The 24,225-nt window shown below is 39.5% G+C and overlaps 1 protein-coding gene across 7 annotated transcripts in view; it reads left to right on the plus strand.

The window, feature by feature from the left end:
* St6galnac3 (ST6 N-acetylgalactosaminide alpha-2,6-sialyltransferase 3) overlaps positions 1 to 24,225 on the plus strand; it is a 523,837-nt gene that overhangs the window by 274,155 nt on the left and 225,457 nt on the right. The window contains exon 1 of one of the 7 annotated variants that reach the window (XM_087212922.1): positions 9,023 to 9,074. The exons of the other annotated variants lie outside the window; for them this stretch is intronic. Coding sequence (XP_087069048.1) covers positions 9,033 to 9,074 — 42 coding nt within the window. The 5' untranslated portion in view covers positions 9,023 to 9,032. Of the gene's footprint in view, positions 1 to 9,022; positions 9,075 to 24,225 lie in introns of those variants that run through there. 7 annotated transcript variants of the gene reach the window in all.

Genomic DNA, 24,225 nt, shown 5'->3' on the forward strand with positions numbered 1-24,225 from the left:
CAGGAATGGGGCAGATGGCAAGAGGAGAAATGCAACCTGGTGGTAAGCACAGTGCATTATGGGAACAGGAAGTGGGATCCTTATCTGAATCCTTGTGGCCAGAGGAAATAAGCACAGCTAAGAACAACGGGTGGATCCCAGGAGGACAGGAGTTCTGGGCAGAAGCATGTACTACATTGTCAGTGAGACAAAACTTCAGTGAAGCCTGTGTTGTTATTCTAAAACCGCCAAGTGTACATATGCATTATAGATAACTCTCAAACCTGGATGAATGTCAACTGTCCTTTCAGTCTAGAATGGATGATGTGGCCAGAGGTGCCATCCCTGCCTACATTCTGCCTTAAGAGGTCATGTGACACAGCTCGTCACTCAGCATGTTTATCCTGCATGTTGCTGGAAACTCCAGGCCACCAATTAAAAGCATAGTTTTTGATCTCAGCAGTATGCACTGATTAGTGGTCCCCAGTCCCTTGGATAAAAATATAGCCTATAAACAGGTTCCACAAAGCACAAATACAAAACCATGGTCCGAAAGCATCTCTTCCTGTCCTAGGGCCACAGGGGTGATGGCTGACTCATGACATGCACAGAAAAGAGAACCTGTTGGCTTCCTCCATCTTGCTCCATGCTGCTGTCCATCCACCATGGGAATCATGCTGAAGGAGGTCCACCTGGAAAATGGTCGCTCATTTGTCACTTGCTCTCTGTGCTCTGGCCCAGAGTTCACAATTGTTTTCTATAAAGGACAGACAGGTAGATGATTCATTCTTAGCTGACTGTACAGTCTTTGTCAAGAGACTCAACCCCATCATACTGTCATCATAGCACAGAACCATCCATAGTATTGTCAGAATGCAAATGAACAAATGTGGCTGTGTCTCTATAAAACTAAATTTTCAAATTACAGTGAGTTTTCCAGGCTATTGTTTATTGACCCAAGCTCATAACAGTCTTCTAAGGTCCAAATCTGGACCTTACCCTTGCTTTCTGTGACTTGAAAGGCTTCTCCTATCTCTCTTTGCCTTGATGGATTTTAGTCATTCTTCAGCTCTTAGCAGAGATCACTTTTGGACAGGAGAATCCTCATTGATACCCCGAATCCTGTGGTGCCTTCCCTGCCCCTCTCCATGACTCTTGAATAACTGGGACTCCTCCCTCCCTCTCTCTCTCTCTCCCTCTCTCTCTCTCTCTCTCTCTCTCTCTCTCTCTCTCTCTCTCTCTGTGAGCTGGGAGACGGCCGAAATCAGCTTGTTCTTTCTCCCCTAGGAATAAACACATAATGCCTGGGACTCAGGACAGGACAGGCTTAATAAATATTTAATGCTTAATGAATGAAATTACTGATATAGTCCTTACTTTGTTAGGATCATATGTCTAGAACTTGAGATTTATTTATAGTTTATGAAGCATGGAACCATGTTACCAAACTAACACAGGTTTGTGTTCAGTAGGATTCAGAGGGCTGTGGAAATCATTCCTTGTTGCCTGCTTTGTAAGTGCAGAATGCCATCTGACCAGTCTTTGCCCCCATACTCCTGTGCCATGCTGTCTTGAGGTGCAGCACAGGACTGCTCTGTTTCTGCCAGTGTCTCACTGTTTTACAGGGGGTTGCAGTTTAGCGCTGTCCAAGCTCTGATGATCTACAGAATTTTTAGTGAAACAGCTTTTTCCTTTTTAGAGTGGATTACCATCTCCCTAGTACCGAGATAAGGGTGTTACAAGGGCCTGGAACCCAAAGCAGATGTTAAGCTGAGTAAGTCTCCTCTCCACCAAGACCAGTGCATTTTCATTACATCCAAATTGTTGGCTCAACCCTTGAAAAGCACTGTGTCACAGGAGGCTCCTCTGTCCCCCTCCAGCACACACTTCAAGGGACCAGCCTTCCCTCTGTCGCTGTGCCTGACAGTGTTCTGAATCCCAGCCTGGGCAAGGTGAGACCACGCCCACTCTTTTTTTCCTTTCTCAATTGCAGGGAGAAAAACAGCTACTAACAAATGTTTATATGTGCCAGCCATTTACTATCTGTAAGTGACTTACAGAGAGTAACCTATTTTGATGCTCATGGGAATTCTATCGCATTATCCTTAGTTTACCAAAGAAGAAACTGAGGAACAGAGTACTTAGTCATATTGCTACAGTCACACAGCTAGTAATTGTGGAGCTAGGAATTGTACTAGGGCAAACTGATTCTGAGCTGGTGCACAAAATTCAGTTCTGTAGCTGTGGTGTTTACTGAATCCTCGTTCCCACCTGAGCCCCCATAGCACATGCAGCCTTCGGTCTCCACACATCTTCGAGAGAATCTCAGAAAATAGGATTGAAGGAGGGTCAGGAAGCATGCAAGAGCGCATCCAGAGCTTACATTAAAGGCTGAAACTTAAATGAAAATTCAGAGACTACACTAGATTCTAGACAAGCTTTCTGTCATGGGCAGACAATTCCAAAGCCAAGGTTAGCTAAGCTTTGGGAATCATGAGGGAAATAATAATGCCTTCCAGTGACTGTGCTGTTTCCTTTGCTCAAAGAGTGAGCTTGGAACCCTGAAAGGATATTCTCGTTCACTAAGTATTTTTCACTGTTAGAGACCGAAGGAGAGTTTTAGCCACAAATAAATATTTTCCCTAAAATTGAAATCAATTTGTAAAATGATGTGGAGAATAAAATGTTGTTTTCCCCAGCAGGGACTAATCTTGAAAACTATGGCCACCTTGTTGAAATGACCACCAGCAACTGCGTTTCTAGAATGGGGAGATACATGAAATATGTCTCAGTAGTTTATGTTGCAAATAAAAGCACTAAGTTAGTAGTAAAAAGTTTGATGAACTAAATTACAGCACAGTAAATGGCCACTCTGGGTCTGCAGATGCTACGTTGTGGCCACTATGAGTTGGAAATGCTACATTGTTACTGTTTTATAAAAACTTCATCCCAGACTTGATTAGATGCAAACACATAACTCACCCATCCTGCAGTGTGATGGTCTTCCATTTTCCTTCTCAATTTTTGCTGTCTAATATTTCCATCTTCACTTGTTAATATGGACATTCACATTTATAGGGATATCTCCAAACTAGAATATCTTTCTGACCCAAAGATACGGTTTCTTTACAAACGCTTAGGTATCAATATATTTTTTGTGAAGTCATCAAGAGTGACTTATTTTGGGGCATCTGCAGTTAATATGGAAATAACTTGATACTCAGATGCTTTGTTCTTTATTTTTTAAAGATTACTATGGATGAGATAAACCATCACCTTTTTGGGCACTAGAAAATATGTTTATGTAAACAATAGAAAATTATTTTGGAAAGTTAATTTTCCCACTAGTGAAACTAGTTTTCTTTTACTGTGTCATGAATCTATTCACCTACCCATTTTTTTATCCATGTACCTTCCATGCATCCATCCATCCATCAAAGCATCTATCCATTAGTACATCAATCCATCCACCCACTCATTCATCCATCCATCCCATCTAAAATGCCAACCATCCTGACCGTCTTTATATTCCTTCTGTGCTCTATTTCCCTCTGTGCATTTGTCATCCACCATCTTATACAATTTTTAATTTTGTTGAATTTCTGTCTCACACTTTAGAATATGATTTCACTAGGTTGAAAATTCCAGTCCATTTTGCTCATGCCATGTCTCCAGCACTTGGAACAGTACCTGGCAGTATATGATAATAAATGTGAAGAGTATTGAGTGAGTTTTCATTAGATAAATATTTATTTAGCATCCATTACTTTTAAAGCCCTGGACTGAATAGCAAAATGGATCTAGGATGACACAGATGTGGATCCCTATCAAGGAGATTTTAAGCTACTAGTGCCAACAGCAAAATAGAGCCTTTTAATGGTATCACTGTAGAGGAGAAAGAAGTTGTTTTCACTTGAAAAATGAAGCCAAAGCACTATTTATACTTCTACCTGAGAGATAAGCCTTCCTTGAGGAAGCCACATGAGATAGACATTGAAGAGGAGGAAAGATTTGGAAGTGAGGTGTTATGGTGGAAAGGGATGCTAGAAAAAGAGCAACAGCAGCAGCTTACAAAGAGAGATGGGAAACGCAGGCAGTGTGTGGAATGGAAAAGCAGATGGCTACGTTTAGAGGAAACCTGGAAGCCTTGAAGGTGGCAATGGAAGATCTTCTGGAGAGAGTGGTTGGTTCTCTTGTGTAAGATTTTGATGTCACTTATGGGCAGTGGCTTGTCTAAGATTCTTTTTCTCTGGTATCTGAACTTCTCTGTCTCCCTTGTATTACAATTTCTGAGTGAGTGACAGCATTTTGTGTTTCCTCTTTGGGTTTCAGAGCAGCCATTTGGGCAGCCCAGGTTGCTGGAGCCTGGAAGGAATCTTGTATGAAATGCAGATTTAGTCTTTGATCTACATTTTGTAGGTCAACAAGCTCAGTTGCTTGGCAGTAATTACAGGGCTCCCAAGGATGTTGCTCTTGAATAATTTATCTAATATATTAGCCACAAACAAACTCTCATCACAGAGCATCTCATTTCCCTGCTCCTGCTTTCCTTGGGGAGCTATGAATTGTCCCCAGTTCCTAGAGATTTGTTCAGAATTGATCTAAGTGTGGATTTGGACCTTTACAGATGTTTAACTTGCAGCCCGAGAACTGCATAGTAACAGACAGTATTTTCAGGCCTCGCATCATTTAGGGAAGACTCCAAAAGAGGGTTTTATCCTGGCACACAAGCCTGTTGAGTGTGCCCTTGTTCCCTAAGTGGACTTTGGCACCAGGAAGCGGAGACGGCAGCTTTCAAGAAGGGAAGAGCAGGCTGATGGACAGCACTGCACGGGCAGTGGGTGCTACAGCCACTGGCATAGTCCTTGCCTACATCAGTCCAGTCTGGACTTTCATTTTTCTAATTTAAATTTTTACTTTTAATAAACAAAAATAATTATATATATTTCTGGGGTACAAGGTAATGCTTTGATATATGTGTACATTGTGGTGCAGCATCTCACAGTACCCACGACAGTTTTGATGGTTTTAGTGGGGAAATGTCCAATTTTGCATCTTTTGGTAGAATTTATCCTTTCCTCCTCTTTCAATTCCTTTTCTTCTAATTTTCATCCCCTGTCAGGTAATGTTGTGATTGTCCTATTTTTACAAGAACCAAGATTTGAAACTTTATCACTGGTAATAACATAATTTATTTTAAATAAATTTTAGTAATTTACTGAGTTAAAAAATAACTAAAAATAATTACCTAAAGGCCAGCATTAATTTAAGTATATCTTTTTTCATTGTTTTGAGTCCTGTTTCTTTAATAAATTCTGAAAGAGGAATAATATCAAATGATGATAAGAAAAGTGCCCGTTTCTTACGCTCTGCTGGGGGTAGCATGCCTGTCTCCTCACAGAAGTGATCCGATTCATTTGTGCAGTGACCTCCCCAGTCATAGTAGGCAGACATGCCCCTTGCCCTGTCTGTAATAGTAGACCATCGCAGGAATGATGCCGTGCTTAGTTGGACCACTCTCAGGCCTCTAATGACTATGGCTTCAAAGCGCCATCCTTGTTACAAGAGCTTAGGATTGTGACCTGAAAACCTGGGTTCTAATTATGACTCTGCCACTTGCTTGATAGCTCAAGACAGCGTCACATGACTTTGTCAGGCCTGTTTTCTCACCTGTAAGATGGAAATAACAACAACTATCTTCAGGGACTGCTGGGGTTCATAAATAAGATGTTAAATGTAAGTCACCTGCTCACAGCACGGTACCTGGTACAGCTGCCAATGGAAGTTATTACTGTTGTTGTTTTACTAAAACTGAAATAGAAGATCAAGTATGGAAGCTGCGTCTTGCACACCTTGAAGGGTGGTTTTCTGAGAAGCAAAGATGAGTGGGAACTGAACTGTGTGTGGAGCTTTCTTAGCCTTTGCTTTCTGTTTTTCAGTAGAGTTTCCTTAGTATCTTTCCTCTTGGCAATGAGGAGAGACAGCAACCCACACATGAATTTAGTTCAGGTAAATCATTTTTCATCTCTAGACCATGGCTGTGTATTTGCAAGGACGCAATCTGTGATAACCAGGTATTTGTTTTGGTTTCTAAAATCAAAAGCTAAAACAAGAAATACAGGCTTGACATCCAAAAAGCCCTTTCAGGAAAGAGGGTGCTGTTAGTATTTTCATTTCCTTTAAAAACATCCTAGAGGCTGAAAATGTGTTTTCTAACCACCCTCCAGCCTCAGAATCCTTTTCTTTGGGTGCCTGGTGAAGATTACATTAGGAGGAGAAGCAGCACCCCAGGGTGCCCAATCATCTGTATTCAGGGGCCACAGCTGAATTTCTAAGTTATTTCTCCTGTGATTTATGTAAGCTATAGTTTGACTACTTCTAGTTAGAAGGAAAGCTCACACATTTCTCAGTGAGCCAAGGTAAAAGAGAACTCTCTTTTCAAGGTAATAATAACACTTAGCACTTATATAGGGCTTTTTATCTTCAAAGGGCTTTCCAAACATTAGCTAATTAAGAAGTCTGCTCCATGTGCAGCAGCTGTTGAAAAAATAAATGCGATGCTTGGGTGTATTAAAAATGGGAGCAAAAACATGAGGACATCTTATATCAAGCAGCTGTGGCGCTCTGTCTAATTTGCTTGCTTCACCTGGTGGAATAGATCAGACTCTAAAATAGTCCTGCCGCGCAGAGTAATAATGTTTAGGGATAAGGCAGAGCTTGCACATCATAGAATATTGCAAGGGCTACAGAATATTCACCCAAAGAGGAAAAGCCAAAGTGAAGCGTTGTCACCTAATATCTTCTTATTAAACTTTCAGAATCAGGGACACACACGTTAATGAAACACACATCTGACGCGTCCATGCAGATGCTCTAAAAAACCCCATTTTCAGGAGCACACATTTTCACTTATTCATCCAAATTCACTCAGCGTATATGTACCGGACACATACACTTAAATACTTCACGGGACAGGGGTAAAATGACTGTGGGTCTTCACGGTGAATATCATTTACCTATTGTACCTTAATTTTTCACTAACACTGTCACATACATTAAACTCAGTCAACAGTTTTCTTTGCCTACTTATTAGCAGAAATGAGCTGGCAGCAATGCAAGAGCTGAGCTGTAGCTTTGTTAATGAAAACAAAATAAACGACAAGGACAGGAAATGCTTTCTGGTGTGCTTTTCTGCAGTAGGCATTGGGAAGTAGCCAGCTTTTCTTCTCCTCTTCCTTGTTATTCGCAGCAGCCTTCACTGATCTATACCTGCTCTTCTGTTTAGAGTGTAGATTCCACAGTGGTGAGGGCTGAGGGAAGGTAGGATAGGAGAAGAGGGAGGGATCCGATGATGACATGGTATAAAGTGCCTGCAAACCGTTAGGCGACACCCCAGGGAGAATTTAGAGGAATAGTACTCCTAGATTGGAGAAACTTTGTGAAGGATTTCATAAATAGGTTCACTGTTGCTAAGGAAAAGTTACAGACCTCCAAGTAGAGTAAAACAACAATGAGAATCCAAGTGATGCAGCAGCACAGTCATCGTCATGAGTATTGCACCTGCTCAGCATCTCCTGAGCTCAGGGTGTGGCTCACCGTGGAGGGACCAGAAGTCTAAAATGGTTTTCCAAGAGCCCACAGCCAAACATTGGCTTTTGGGAATACTTGGATAGGGTGGACTGACATGTACAGAAGAATAACCAAATCAGTGATTATTGGTTCAGCCTGGAGCATTGTTTATAATTGGAAATATTTGTTTATAATAGGAAATACTGGGAAATAACCCCTTTTTATTTTTATTTATTACAGATTCACATACAGTTGTAAGAGGTCACACAGAGAAGGCTGGGAATGCAGCTCAATGGTAGAACATGTGCTTAGTATGCAAGAGGCCCTGTGTTCATCTCCATTGGAAGGAAGGAAGGAAGGAAGGAAGGAAGGAAGAAGGGAGGGAGGGAGGAAGAAGAGCGGGCGGGAAAGTGGGGGGAATAGTGCAGAGAGCTCTGCTTATCCCTTTCATTCATTTCCACCAGGTGTAGCATCTTGCATAAATGCAGATTAATGGGACAACTAGAAAGTTGAAATTGATACAATCTATTGACCCAATTTAGATTTCATCAGTTTTACATTCATATGTGTGTGTGTATGTGCTTTTATGTGTTTAGTGCTACACGGTTTTATCACATGTGTAAGTTTGCATAACCAATACTGCAGTCAAGATATAAAATTTTTATCACCAATTTATCTTGCGCTACTCCTTCAAAGCCAAAGCCTACTCTCTCCTTTTCTCCCCACCTAACCTGTAGCAACCAACAATCTATTTTCCATAGCTGGTAATTGTTGCGAAGCAAGAATGTTGTATAAATGGAATCATACCATAGGTAACTTTTGGAAATTGGCTGTTTAAATTCTAAACAATTTCGCCTAAGTTCTTGGATGTATCACTTCTTACAGACAGCACACTGATAGATTGTTGCTTTTAGCCACTCTACAAATCTGACTTTTAATTGAGTAGAGAATTTGCATGGAAGGTAGTTACTAATGTATTAGTGCTTAAGTCTATCTAAATATTGTTTTCTGTTTGTTTCCCCCATTGCTCATGCTTCTATTTTTCTTTTTTGTCTTCTTGCAGGTTACTTGAATGTCTTTTTAGGATTCCATGTTTATTTAGTTATGGAGTTTTTTATTCTATTATTTTGGATAGTAGTATCCAAAGTAGTGGTTGCTCTAGGTATTATACCTATCTAAATTAGCAAAGTCTACTGTCATTATATTTCTTTTTAACCTTTTGGATTACTTTTTATTATTTACAAGTTAAGTTTTAAAAAATAAAACTAAGAAACAAAAACACTTCCCTGTACATGCATACTCAAAAAAAAAAAAAAAAGAAATGAAACTCACCTGGATACAGTCAGCTTATACACAGGAAGAGAAATGAAGACCACATCACTTCGGCAGGAATAGCTCAAATGACCTTTGATGAAAAAAAGCATTAAACTTATTTTTCCAGGGCTTGCCTGAGAACTGATGGTCTAGGCTGTCCAGGGCCTCTGATGCCTGGAGTGGAAAAAGCCAGCTTGCTGAGTATCCAGGCTGTGAGTTTTTATGACCCGTCAGCACCCCCACCCTGGGGACTTAATACCATCCCTTAAACCCTCTAATCCCCAATTATGAGAAAAAAGTTAATAACAGAGCCCACCTCATAGAATTGTGCAGATTCACTGAGAAAATGTATGTAAGTTTGTTTCTTATGTCTGACACATGGGAAAACTTAAGCAAATTGTTGTTGTATGGCTGAACTTCCCTCTGAGTGTCCCCGGTGGTCCAGAGGGTTGCAGGTGCAGGAGAAGACAGAGTCCTAGACATGGGGACACAGCCTTGAGACACTGCTCACTCCTCTGACTGTTCTGTCCTCCCTCCAGGTCTCCCACTAAAGCCAGATTTACCGCATCACCATGCTTGGGGTAGAAGGGGCTTATTGTAGGTCACTTGACCCATTTTCCTATCCTTATTTGGATGGCCTTGGTATTTGGCGTGGGAAGTCACAGTCTGGCTATGAAAAAGAAAGAGCGAAAAATAATGGAATAGAGGACCCATAGGTTCTTACTATAGCAGGCTGAGAGGAAGTTGGAAGAACTGGTAACCTCATCCCAGGAATAAAAAGTCTGATTAGTCTTTCCCACCTTTCTCTGCATCCTTGTTGTCAGATCCTTAGATAAAATCTGCTACCGAGAGGGTGTAATCCCTTCTTCCTTATACAGGACAGAAGGGTGTGTGTAAATGACTCTTAGGCTTGGTTCTTTTAGGGGTGTTTATAGTATGAAAGATCAGCCAGGTGTGAATGTACACCACACAGAAGCCACATCCTCGGAAGTAACCCCTCCCCCGTCCTTACATTACACACAGCTTTCCTGGGGCAAAGCCCTGGCTTCATTGCAGACCTGCAGAAGAATATTACTGGATTTAAGAATATTTTTCCCTCCTTGGACCTCTTTGTTTATGGATCCTCATCCTTTGCTTAAACAATTTCTAATTGATTTGGACTATCTACACATTTTCTTTCCAGGGTGTTTAACCCATGTAACAACCAGTATCCCTAATCACATCTTACCAGACCTGGCTAAATCTCCTACCATGAATTTTATTCCCAAGTTAGAAGTTTGGCCCCATATTCTATTCTACTGAGCAAACTGCAAAAAGATGAATACCAAGGGCAGTTCAGAGTCAACAAGAACTTAGAAAACTTGCAGCTGGTGGCACCATCTGTGCTGTCAAACTGGGGCCAAGTAGTTTTCCGGGATGGAAGATAGAGAATCTGATAATGGCTTTTGCTTTGGGGTTGTTGAAAAATGAACCTACCCTGGAGGAAGTTTAGGAGAGCTGCAGGCAATGTGTGGCTCCTCTTCCAGAGAAGACATATTTCTGGAAAACGGTCAGGTGGGGTTTCTGGGACCTGAAAGTGGCCCCCAGTATGAGTCCTTTGTCTCCTCGCCCATCTGCAGGATTCAGCCATACCAGGCACCCAGCAAAGCACAAGGGAATGGTAGAGTCTTGAAGGGGAGTTTTTAAAAACTCAGAGAATGAACAGGAAATGTCTAAGGAGAGGCTTCCGGAGATTTGATGATGCAGAAACAGCAGGATAGTAGAGTAGCAGTGGGGAGGAGATGCCTTTGTCTGCATTGGTCCCTTATCTCTCTTCTGCTGGAAGAACCAAGGGGGTTAAAAAGGAAAATGACGGTAGCTAGACCATGTTTATCCACGTTAAAAAATAAATGAAAGGTTAGAGAGAAGCCCTTAAATGAAGAGGAGTAGGGCCGAAGGGAACTTTTAAGAAGTGTTCTTAGGGCCGGGGATTTAGCACAGTGGTTTCGCCACCTGCCCCAAAAACGCAAGGACCCGAGTTTGATACCCGGTATCAAAAAAAAAAAAAAAGAAGAAGAAGTGTTCTTAGACTGGATAAGAAATAGGAACGGACACTTCACAAAAGAGGAGAGTGCAGAGTGCAGTGGATGATAAATAAATTAAAGAGTACTCAGATTTATTACTCATCCACTGGAGTTCAGATTAAAACTGCAATGGGATAAAAGTACTATCACAATAGCAGATGCAAAAGGATTGACAGAAACCAAGTGTTGGCAAAGATGTGCAGGAAATGGAACTCATTTACACTGATTGTGTGCATATAATTAGTATAACCCCCATGGCAAACTTTTTCTTACTGCTTATTAGTATAGAACACATGCATATTCCACAACCTAGCAGCGCTGCTTTGAGGTGTATGCTTAAAACACAGTGGCTATATATGAACGGTGAACAACCTGTACATAAATGTTTACAGCAGCTTGATTCATCATAGCCGTATTTAGAAATAATAAAAATGTCCATCAACAATGTAACAGATAAATAGATCGTGTACTTATATCATGGAACAGTATGTACCCTGGAATGTGGGCCAGTCTAAAAAATGATAGGAACAAAAAACATCAGATGTTAGCCACATGATTCCATTTATACAGAATTAAAGCAGACAAAGCTAACCTGTGTTGGAGATAGTGACTGACTTGGGGAATCAGGGAAAGAGCATCAGGTTTTCTGGGGACCTGGTAACATTCTATTTCATGATTTTTGGTGGCATTTACATACTCATGATCAATTTGAAAGAACCCATTAAGCTATGCATTTATGATTTCTATCTTTCTCTGGGTGTTATACTTCAACTTTATAAGTTTATTAAAGGAAGAAGTAAGGAGAAGTTGAGATGATGAATTAGATCTCTTTATTTTTGAGAGACTTCAAATAGAATGGAATTGTTTTTTAAATTACTGTGTTTGTTAAACTCTATTCCTTTCAATGTTTTGCATATTAAGAGTGGCATTTCAAGCATTCTAAGTCAGGTTATCTCTGAGTGTATGAGAACTCTCCTGCTTCATCTGGTACTTGTTAATTCTGGATGTTAAACAGGCATAGACTTGGAGCATTATGTGTGTTCAGCACAATAAGGAGAAAATATAATGATAAATTGGGTCCTGATGCACATGTACAAGATGGAGTGATGTGTTAAAATCACAGAAATTCTGGTTGAGCCATACTGGACCTTTCTGTGATGGGATCTAAGTGGGAGAAAATGCTGGGTAATAATTTCCCAAATCATGACATTAATGTCTAGAGATTATTTTGCCCTAAGAGATGTAGTGAGTATCCAGAAATTGTCATTACTGTAGTTTTTAAAACAGATTCCTTAGAGCTCTTGGGCTCCAAAGTTGTATAACTCAGAAATATCTTTATCTACCTGTCTGTTTGTCTGTCTATCTATCTATCAATCTATGTATCTGTTGCAGGGAGGGTTGAGATAGGAGTGAACAAAAGAGGCAGCTCTGGATCCATTGTTGTGGATCTGAATGAGGTTTTTATTTAAAAATAGTTTATTTCGCCTCCTGCTGCGCAAGCGCAAGGACCTGAGTTCGATCCCGGGTACCAAAAAACAAAGAAACAAAAAAATAGTTGGAGCTAGGGCCAGGGATTTAGCTCAATGGTTCCGATGCCTGCCTCGCAAATGCAAGGCCCCGAGTTCAATCCCTGGTACAAAAAAATAATAATAATAATAATTTGAGCTGCTCAAAACCAAAAGACAATCAGAGATTACAAGGCACCAGCAAAACCGGCCACATGGGCCATTTACCTAAAAACACTATCTACATACTTGCAGTGACAGGGACAAGTGTTGCAATAAACAGCACTTGGAATTGGCCTTTAGGAGCAAGGTCTTCCAATAACCTGGCCTCCAAAGATTTCTCAGGAAAAGTTAGTGACGAGTAGGAAAATGTTAATATTAGTAAACGTTTATTGAATATTTACTTTTATTTAGTAATGTTAGCTGTGTTTATGCATTACTTAATCCTCAGAGGAGCCCAGTGCTTGCAGTCATGATGGAATAGCCTAACTTTCCCACCAGGAAGCTGGAGAAGCTATCACTTAAAGGCGGCGGGGGCACCAAAGGGAGAGTTTGAGAGTTCAAAACCACTGGGAAAAAGAAATGCATTGAGGCAAGTGGGACCTCTTTGGCTTTTTTCCCTATGATATATTTGTACTTCATAAAAGGGACAAAAAGGCCTGACCGAAAAGCAGTGTCCTAGATATTACAGGAAGTTTAATGGTAGTAGTAGAAAGAAACTTATGTATGAGAGTACTAAGACAGTCACAGTAGGAGGGACCCAAATCCTGAAGACAAGAGAACCACAGAGATCTGAGCCAGCGTTCTGCAGGAAGCTTCCCCGAGGAATTTGCAGACATCTCAACTGTGAACAAACAGCGTGACACACTGAGACACCAAGACAAATGCAGCACTTAAAAGGCCCCAAATCTAAGCAGAGATTTCCGCAATTGCATAGAACTAAAGAAACAGAAATTGTAGTTCAGAGCCCCCAGGGAAGGAGAGCCCTTGTAAACATAGCCAACTCTTAACCGAGAGCCTGAAGACGCAGGCTCTAATAGAGAGGGCAAACTGGAAATAGATCAGTCGCACTGGATCGGCAGAATCTGGCTATGCTCGGTCTTCCAGAAGAAAATGGAATCCTCCCCTGACCCCAGGAGCGTAATTATCCAGAGTATAAGTAACTGTTTGCTTACATTGTACGACTGTCAGGAGAAAATTACCAAGCATGTCAGGAAACAGCACGAAATAACTGAATTTCTCAGAAAAATAGAAGTAAATTATAGGTTATTGATATGGTGAGAATATCAGAAGGGTCAATTGATTAATATTTTTAAAAAGATATAAAAATTGATTTTTCCCCTAACTGAAATCCGTAGAAAAAAAATAAAATGGAAATTCTAGAATTTAAAAGTTTAAGAACATAACAGTTGTATTTAATAGCAGGTTATAGATAGTGAACCAGATGAAGTGTAGAGCTGAAGATGTTTATAAAAATAACATCGGAGAATTCAGAGGAAAAGGATGGAAGATAAACAAAAGAACACAACACATATTTAACACCCAATTCAAAAAAAAAAATACTTTGCTTCTCAAAGTATCTTCCTGAGACTATTTTTGGTGCTAGGCACTGACAAGGTAAACAGAATAATTGTTTTTTTGGTTTTTGTTTGTTTTTCTTTACAAATACTTATAGCACTTGGCTTGGCCCAACATCCTTAATATAGTTTATGATGAACTTAGTCAACAAAACATTGTAAGTAAAAGGGAAAATAAGTATCCTTGAAATCCCAGAAATTAGAGAAAGGATGGGGTAGAATTAACATTTGAGACTGTATCAGGTGAGGAATTTTCAAAATCTGATTAAAGACCTCAAGGCTCAAGTTAAAGAAGCTCCATGAACCTTAAGCAATATAAATATAAATAAATCCATAGCAGGCACATCAGAATGAAACTGCTGAAAACGTTAGAGACAAAAGCCTCTCAGTGGCTGCCAGAAAAGCAAAAGACCTGCAAAGGAACAATAGTCAAACTAAAGTTGTCTTTTCAACAGAAATGGCGGAATGCAGAAGTCAACAGAAGAGCATCTTTAAAGTGCTGAGAGGAAATCAGTGCCAACCTAATTCTATAGGAAATAGAAATAGTTTTCAAAACGAAGAAGAAATAAGGACATCTGTGGACAAACAAAAGCAGAGAATTTATTGTAGACCCACACTAAGACACTGAAAGGAGGAAAGGTTCAAGCCAAAGGAAATGATCCCAGAAAGATGTCCAGAAACACCAGAGAAGTTAAAAGCAAGAGAATGGGTTAGTATAAAGGAAAATATAGATCAATTCTATACAAAATAAAAACAGTAATATCTAGCAAAATTAAAATACAGTGCAATCATGGCCAGTGGTGCACATGCCTGGTAAAATGTTAAGGTATTACTGGGTCCCTGCAACGTTTGGCAGTTGGTGAAAATGTTAAATTATATTATACTCCAATAAGTCAGTCATACATGAATAATGCAATTTTTAGGATAATAACTAAAATAATTTTTTAATGTACAAATAACTACTAGAGAAGAAGTGAGAAAATTTAAGTATACTTGACTGAAAAACAAAAACATAAGAAAAAGAACAAATGGAAATAGAAAACTAATGGGAATAGATTCAGATCTGGATATATCCATGTTTACATTTAATATAAATGACTTCAGTGTTCTCATTAAAAGACATATTCCTCAACTATGTAAAATAACTTTAGGCCACCTAAAGAGACATACTCTGAAATAATATAACACAGAAATAGAAAAAATGCTTAAAGCAAAGACTGAAAAAACTCAAAAGTGAAATAGGCAATGTGATTAATTATAGTTGGAGATTTTAATAGCCCTTTGCCTCTCTAACTGATAGCATCAGCAGACAAAAACATGAGCAAGACCTTGACACTGTACTCTTAAGTGAAATAAATCAGTCACACGTGTAAATATTACATTGTCCCTCTGGTGTGAGAAACTGAAAGGATAATTACATCCAAGCATGGTGGCACACAGCTGTAGTCCCAGCACCCAGGAGGCTGAGGCAGGAGGATCTCCGTGAGTCTGAGGCCAGCCTGGGCTCCATAGTGAGTTCAAGGCCAGCCTGAACTACATACCATGACCCTGTCTCAAAAAAAAAAAGGATAAATAAGGACCAAAATGTATAATAGATAATATGAAATAGAAAGAAATTGTTCAAAAGGAAAGGGAAACTGGAGAGGAGGAGAGGGAGAAAAGAAAGGAGGGAAAAGAAAAAAATGAGAAAAGAAGGAAACAATGAAAACAAGGCTTTTATAAATAAGGAGTGGGGAGTTGAAGGGAGGAAAAGGGATTGGGAGAAAAAGAGGAATCAAGATATACTATGCACAGGTACAAATTCCCTTTGATGAATGGGATTGTTCTGTATACTTAAATTGTACCAATAAAATTAATTTAAAAAATCATGAGCAAGGATAGAATCTATTTGAGCATCACCATTAACAAACTTGACCTAAGTGATACATATGCACCCAAAAGCTGCAGAATACACATTATTTCCAAGTAAACATAAAATATTTAACAAAATTGATCACATACTGGTCGATAATGTAAGTCTTTAAAAAATTCAATAGATTCAGCTCACACTGATATTTTTTCTGATCAAAGTGGAATTAAGGTATAAATCAATAACAAAAAGATAACAAGAACATACGCATATCCTATGACCCAGTAATTTCATTTCTAGCTTCTAACACACATCAGGTACATTTACCATGAAGGGAAATGTACAATTATGTTTGTAAAAGTTGAAAAATAACTCTTTATATACATGATATTCCTCATTAAAATGTATTTAAAAATGACAACCAAGAATATTTTAAGATTTAAAAATACAGAAGTGTTTTTCAAGTGAAGAAAGATGACAAACACGACAGAGGGAAGGGGGGGGGTTCAAGTTGTGTATCCTCCCTGAACCTTCCTCCGTTCAGCATATTCCTCCTTTTGATCTCCATTAACATTCCTGTCCATTAGTTATTCTAGAAATAGAGATACCAACAAATGGTATGACAACAACAACAACAACCTCTTTTCTCCCCATCTAGATTCATGTCCGTGTGATGTTGCAGGGACAGAGCCCTGGAGGCAGACTATTTGGGTTAATCCCAGCTCTAACATTAAAACAAGTCACTTAAACTCAGTCTCAGTTTCTCCCCTGTAAACCAGATGTAACAGCAAAACCTGTGTCATAGTACTGTTTTGAGAATTAAATGAGTCCATCGTGACTTAAAACAGTATCTAGCACAAAAGTAAGCTCCCTATCAATGTTTGTGATTTTACTCTAATTACCTTGGAGAATTGGATCATTCCTTGTATTTGTTTTCAATCCCCCTAATTCCTAGAACTATACTGAGCCATCAGGAAGATGGGCTTTCTGGAAGGCTGGAGGCAAAGCTATTTTGGGAACTGACTCTGTTTTCTCTCGGTGGCTGAGGATGAGCTTACACTGCTGACAAGTTTGGCTTGGGAATCAGGAGCTTACATAGAGCTGCATAAATTAGTGTGAGTGTTAGGAATGAGATGTGAAGAGTTTGTTTTCTCAACTGTGGTGGGACCCCACGACCCTGGAGATGGCTCTCAGAAGCTTAGCGCTCTGCTGAGAGGACCAGAATGAGTGTCAGAGACATGTGGCCTCAGTCCCTTCTCTGTATGGTCACTACCTCCTCTGCCCTTTTCATTCATGGCTAGGGAGAGTTTCTGTGTATCATTTTCTACAAATATATAAGTCACCTGAACCCTGAAATAAGTTGTGAATTGAATGGAATTGAGTTTCACTGACTGGGACTGAATTGAATCTTCAGATGAGTGAGAACCAGAGGGGCTCAGCAGTTTAATTCCTGGTTCATAGACTTTGGAGCCCAGATAGATTTCAGTTTGATGAACCACATGTGTGAGTTTCCACAAAACACTCCATTTCTCCAGGTCTCGGCTTCCTCATTTGTAATCTATCGCTAATAATCAAAGGAGCCCCACAGGGTTTTGTAAGGGCTAAATGAGAAATGTGCCTGGTGCGTGTATTAATCATTCAGTAGATCACAGCAATTGCTATTATTGTGACTACTGTTTTCTTTACTTTTGTCTGTCAAGAGGGGCAAAGCAATTGTGAATTGTGAAAATTAGACATGTAGGCTTTTCAGTGTGTTCTTTTGTGTGTGTATGCATGTGTGTGTGTGAGTGTGTGTTAATAGGGATTCTACTCAAGGCCTTCACACTGAGCTACGTTCGCAGCCCTTTTATTTTTATTATTATTATTTTTTTTATTTTGAGAGAGCATCTTGCTAAGTTGCTCAGGCTAGGCTCAAATTGTGATCCTTCTGCCTCAGCCTCCCAGAGTGCTTGGGATTACAGGTGTGCACCACCACTCCGGGTCCCTTTCTTATATTTTAAAGTCCATTTGTTTTATTCCCCCAACAAATTTAAGAATTTGGACAAGGTAGGTGCTATTATGTACAACTGGTATATGAGATAATACATAGAGAGATGAAGGGATTTGCCTAACAGTCATGAACTATTAGTGTTAGAAATGCGCCTGGGTTTGGGGTTTCTCTTATATGAGAAATCCAACTCTATACATAAATTAAAAAGCAAAATAAAAGATAGGTGATAGGAAACAATGATATAGATCTTCTGCAGATCGGAAGGGGGCCAAAGGAGGAGTGAACGGTTGGGGAGGGGGGTGTAAAAAGAATTAAGATGCGTTAGGTGCATGTACCAACTCCCCATGACGACTGTATTCATTAAGCACTGCAAACATGTATGAATGAAAATAACTAAAGACATGAGCCTAGACCCCAAGGTTCCTCAATGCCAGCCTTGAGATTTTTAGTCCTTCCTGCTCTATCTACATTATTAACTTCTAATAGCCACTGAGCAAATATTCATCACCTCTGTGTGGCGGATTCCTAAAAGACGAATATTAACCTGAACTCCTAGCAATAGAAAATCTTGTCTTTTCAGATGCGGTCATTAGACACTTGACCTAGGTCCGTGGAGGCTTTGGAGAGGGCTCAGAGGTGATGTCAGAGTCTCCTGTAAGCACCTAGCACTCTCAGTCTCCCGCAGTAGAGCTCATTCTCCCCCCCAGCCTCTCCTGTGTGGCTCTTCAGCTGGTGAGAGCTCTCTCTTCTAGGTGTGCTTTCCCAGGCTCTCTCCAGCTGGCTAAAGAGGATTATCTCATAGGTCTCAGTGTTGATCTTCATTTTAAGCCACCAGCTGGGATGTGTGGATTTTATATTGGGAATTCAAGACTTCCTTGAGGAAATTTTAAGTCAATTCCCAAGCCCTTTAATTTTCCTGAGCAGTAATGAATTAGGGCGGTGGTGGGTGTCTCTAACCTTCCCTTTGAACACTAAATGAAGGTTCCAGGAGGGCAGGGAATTTGTCTTTCTGCAGAATGCTCATTAAATATGTGCTGAATGATTGAGACTCAGAAATCCCCTCATATTTTCATTTTATATCTTTGTTATCACTTTTGATGTACACTTCAGGTTTTCAGTTTAGAACCTACCTAGACACTTCTTGGTTTGATGTTGGTGTTGGTAACTTGGGAAGGTGACAGGATAATTTTGTGTTCTGGTTGGACTCTAGATTTCCTACTTTCTAATTTCTTGCCTATCTTGTGGCCCAAGTGTTTATGCCACAAATTTATCTGCTTTTGAAGATTGTATTTTGGAGTAAATAAATTAGGAATAATTATTATTTTGTTTTAATAACTAAATTCTAGCACTGAGTTATTTAGGAAATTTCAGATACAAGGTATTCTATTGACTAAGTCATGGGACAGTCTTCGCTTTAAAAAAAATCTGTAGCTTTTGAAATGATGCAGTCCATTCTCCTTACCAGATTAAACAGAATAGCATTTGCCACTACTAAATATATTTGAATTTCCCTGACAAGACAGTCATCAGAAGACGCCTCTTCTGAGCAAATAAACAAATAAATGGCCCTAAACAAACAAAGCCAACCAGGAAGAAATAGTGGGCCAGCTTCCCCTGTTCCTCTCCGCCAGTCTCTGGTGGACCCTGGACTGAAAGTCATGAGTTTATTCTGCCTTCTGCAGGTCTGGTGCCCCCAGAGGGCTCAAGGGGAGATTTACTTTGCTTCCCTTCACTGTCAAAGCAGCCTGAGAAGCTTTTAATCCACTGTATTTTAAACAGTGGCAAGTAAAGAAAAAAAAAAAATATCATGGGAATATCCAGACTTGGGCAGATAACAGCCTCGCTCTTTATATCCCACTTATTAATCCATAGGAAGGAAAGGGAAAATGCTTTTTGGACGGTTAGCTATCCATGCTCAGTGGTTGGATGCTGAGCCCTTTTCAAATGTACTCAGAATAAAAATGAAACCCTACTACTTGTTTTGCCCATTAGATAGCATTATCTCCATGGAACACCAATTCATATCTCTTTGTGCTGTGTGTGGTTCTCACATATGGGATTTTAATAACCTCCATGCTGTGCTATGAATTTATAAGCAGAGCTGATAGAGGGAAAGCACTGCAGGACTTTATTTTTTCATTATTACTCTTTTGAACAACAGGGACTGCCTCATTTCTGCAAGGTTCTCTCGGCACTGGCAGTGTTGTGGCTAGAGGTATAGTGTTACTGTGGAAAGGAATAAGCTCTTTATTTTCCCGCTCCCCCTTTCACCCTAACTTGTCCTTAGCCACCTCCACTGTAGCCTGTGGCCCTGTACTGGAAGCCTTGGTGTACTGAGCATTTGGAAATGGTCCATACTCCAGCTCTGTAGTTCCTCTGACATTCTCATCCTTTTAAATGCGGTCACATTTTTCTTCCATATAATCCTGCATGTTCAAGAAGCCTGTTAGTGCGGACTCTGCAGTGTAACTGCTGGCTTTGCCCTCTGATCGTGGAGGAATGATTTGGATTTTTTCAGCTTATCTTTACAATGATAGTGCTAGCTTCCTCCTAAGCTCTGCATGACTGTTAATTGGTGGATTTTTCTATAAGCTGCTGGGCACAGTATTTGATAGTGTTGATGGTAGTTATTGTTGTTACCATTTGTTCAACAAATATTTACTAAGTGCCTGCTAGATATCAGCACATTTCTGGGTGCTGGATTTTTACAGAGAACAAAACAATTTCCTTGGCTTTATCAAAACATGCTCTTTAATTATTATTATCATTAAAATTGAAACTGAAAATTATACCTTGTGTCTTTTTCTAACACAATTTTTAAAAACTTTTTTCTTGTCTGAGTTAAACATGGAGCTAAAAAAAAATTACACTCTTGTGTGTAGATGGATAATCCTAATGTATTTTTGTCCTTGTTTTTGGCCTTCAAATCTATCTTCCCTCTTCATGTTGCCGGTTGGGACGAACCTGCTCAAAGAGGGAGACTCTTAGCATCCTGGATTCTTCAATTAGCATGTCCTTTTTTATTAACACATGTTTGTAACACATAATGATCACATGCTCCATGAGGGACTGGCACGTGTACATTACACATCTTAGTTCTGTTTCATCTCCTCTCCTCTCCCTATCTCCTATCCCCTTCCATTTGTTTCATATTACAAATTCAAGTCTGTTACAGATTCATTTCCTCTAAGTCAATATGGCCCTTTATATGAGATTTCATATTAGGCCTCTTGGATTGTTAAAGCAAAATGCAGGTAATGAAAATAATTTTTGTAAACGTCAGTATAGGAAAGGGCTCAGAGGTCAAACTCTTACATATCTCTTTCAGGATAGTCTGTTTAGCAGTGCTCCCTGCCTGGGAATCTGCTTATAGGTAGGTTTTGAAACATGTTCACACATGTTCTTGTGTACACACATATATTTTGCATGTCTTAGGTAGTGACTGCACTGCATATATTTATACTATTTCTCAGCTCAATAGGAAGTAGAAAAACTGTCTGTCACAATGGTAGAAAAGGTCTCCACATTCTTGGAAATTCCTCAGAATTCACTGCACTTCAAAAATATTTAAGACATAGGCTCCTAAAAATGTCATGTGCTGTGCAAATAAACTGGGACCTAACAGTGATGTTAGGTAATGGTGTTAAAACCATTCTTTTGGTAAATACAACTGATCTTTTAGCCAGTGTGGTATTTACAGTGCGTCAGACTCTGCTTTCAGGCATTCAGACACACTTATTGAACAACTGACCGAGGCACTTTGATAGTGCTGTTGATTCAGTGAGGGAACAAAGTGTTCTTTTCTCAGAACTTAGGATCTAATGGGAGAGGCTGCCAATAGATGAGTAAACAGAATGATAAATACATGATTCTAATTATAATATGTAGCACTGAGGAAGGAATACCATGTTCTCTAAGAGGTTCTCATGGGAGGATTTGTCCTGAGTCTCACTGAATGCTCATAATGTCCCCACTTCGTAGGCTGAGGCAAAAACATAGCGTGGTCAAGAAACCTAAAGTTAAATGTGCTGGCTCAGTCCAGGGCCTGTGAAGGCATGGAAGGGTTTTGGAGTTTATTAGACATGAATTGGAAACTTTGTTGATTTGGGGGTTTAACTCAAGTCACAAAGCCGTTTCCTCAAGATTTCTTTCACCAAAAGCTCCAGAAAGCAGTGTCTTGCTTTGTGTTGCTCATGTGTTGATTCACTCACTTTTGTGGAAGAGTGAGAGATGTGGGTTCCAGAGTCTATATTCTCCTTGTTCATTTTGAAAGCTCATTACCACAAATATGTTTTTAATTGGCAACAGTATCTTAGGTTCACTTCATTACACTTAACCTTTGATACCACTTTTACTTCATCCTCTCAAAAAAGTTTTCTTTTTAGAAAGTGTGGCACACATCAATAACATTTTAATTAATTTCTTCTAGAAGATTTTTACATTGGACACAGTTTATCTGTCAAGGAGAAAGCAAAATAGAATGATCATACTTTGGGAAAATCATACAAGACCAAGTGCCAAACATCTCAATGCATTTGTTTTCTGGCTGACTTAGTATTCTGTTTCTACAGCATTTATACACTTAGCCTCAGTTTTGGCAGACCATTTATTAAAAATGTACATAACTTAATTTTTCATAATAGCCAACAATTTAAAGCAGCTGGATACCTGCTTTCTCCCTGTGAATAATATGCTACCACTTCCTATCATTGTATCATACTGACCTTCAATCCAGCCTTACATACAAACTTAGTTATATGTATGATTCTTGTTTAAACGGGTTTTGACAAATTCCCCTGGCTCATTTATTGACAGAAATAATTTATTATTTATGTTAGTTTTCTTGTGCTGTTCTTTGTATGTTCTGTTTTGTTTATTTTGGTGAAACTACTCCATAGTCTCACAAATATTTTTTTCTTTGGTTGTACATCAATTTTAGAAAAGTCATTCCATAGAAATTAATGTTCATAATCCTTTCTACCATTTTCTATAGATATTATTATCTTTAATCTTCAGATTTTCTTTACTATTGAAATATATAGTGATCCAATGATAGAGATTTTAGTATTAACTAATACAGATGGTTGCCTGGCTCTGACATTACAGTATTGATACATTATTGACTACCAAAATCTTGTAAACACTAGGATCCTTCAAATTCCAAAGCATAGCTACAGTTTACTCAAAACTCTGGTACTGGTAGTCAGCCTGTTAGCTAATGGAGCCTATACTGAGTTTTTTGCACAGAAGATGGTTCTCTCCCAAGGGCTCTTGGCTCCAAAGTCTGAGCGTTGTTTCGTGGCTTTGGCAGGATGCAGAGGAGACTGGCTGCTGGGAACTGAAATGCTGAGAGTTTGCCAACCCGAAACCATTGTGAACCTCACAGATCTCCACTGCCAGGAGTTCGTGTGCCAAGGAAACAGAAACCTGTGTAGGAAATAAGCTGTTTTCTCTTGGACTTGTCCTTTAGAAAGAGTAGAAGAAGCTGAACCTTGAGTTGTTTTATGGTTAGAAAATGATTTAGGACTTTATATTGGAAGTTCAATGCTATGGATTGGCACATTAAAACAAAATGGCGCCTTATGTCGCTTTGCCAATCATTTTATTTCCAATTATCACAGTGTCTGTTGTGTTTTTAAATGACCATTGTAGTTGTTGTGATAACAGTCATTTCAGCTGTTGCACGAAGGCAGTGCCTGTGGGAAAGGCTTCCAGTCCGAGTGTGTGCTCTGAGTGTGTGGTGGGGGAGAGAGATTACCCCTCTTGGGTGATGTGTGGGAATGAATGTGGGTGATGTGGGCAGGAAGTACTGCTGAGGTGAGTGGATTCTGAATTATCCAGCTAACAACACTTTTGTAGAATAGAAGATTCTTTAGAAACAAGTTGCAAAGCTATTAGGAGCATGCATCTTCCCTCCCTCTTCCTCCTTTCTGTCCTTCCTTCCTTCCCTACTTTTACATCAGTAACATCAGAACTGACAACTCCCTTTCATCCAGCCAGACCTGTCTTCTCTTCTTACTTACTCTTGATTCTTCTTTCTATTCTTTCTTATTTCTCCACCAGTACGTACTATGCTCCATTCTGTGTTCATCCAGAATAAAATTTTCTACTTAACACAATACTGAGATATAAATGTGGTGTCTTAGGAAACTAGAGCCTGACCTACATTTAGTACAATTAGTATTATTCTAAGAAAGTAAATTCCTGTAAAAAAATACTAAAACTTGGAACACAGAGAAGATTAACTTCTTGACATTCCGTTAGACATTAGACATTCCTAATTACTTGTGATAACGCCTTTGTTTCTTTTAAACCTGGGTTTCTCAATCTCAGCACTGTTGTGGATAACTTTTCTCAGTAGTGCATTTGCTCTGCTTTC

The sequence above is a fragment of the Heterocephalus glaber genome, unplaced genomic scaffold (assembly GCF_053883595.1).
Source record: "Heterocephalus glaber isolate CG9 unplaced genomic scaffold, H.glaber_assembly_v1.0 deba00001442, whole genome shotgun sequence".
Lineage (NCBI taxonomy): Eukaryota > Metazoa > Chordata > Mammalia > Rodentia > Bathyergidae > Heterocephalus > Heterocephalus glaber.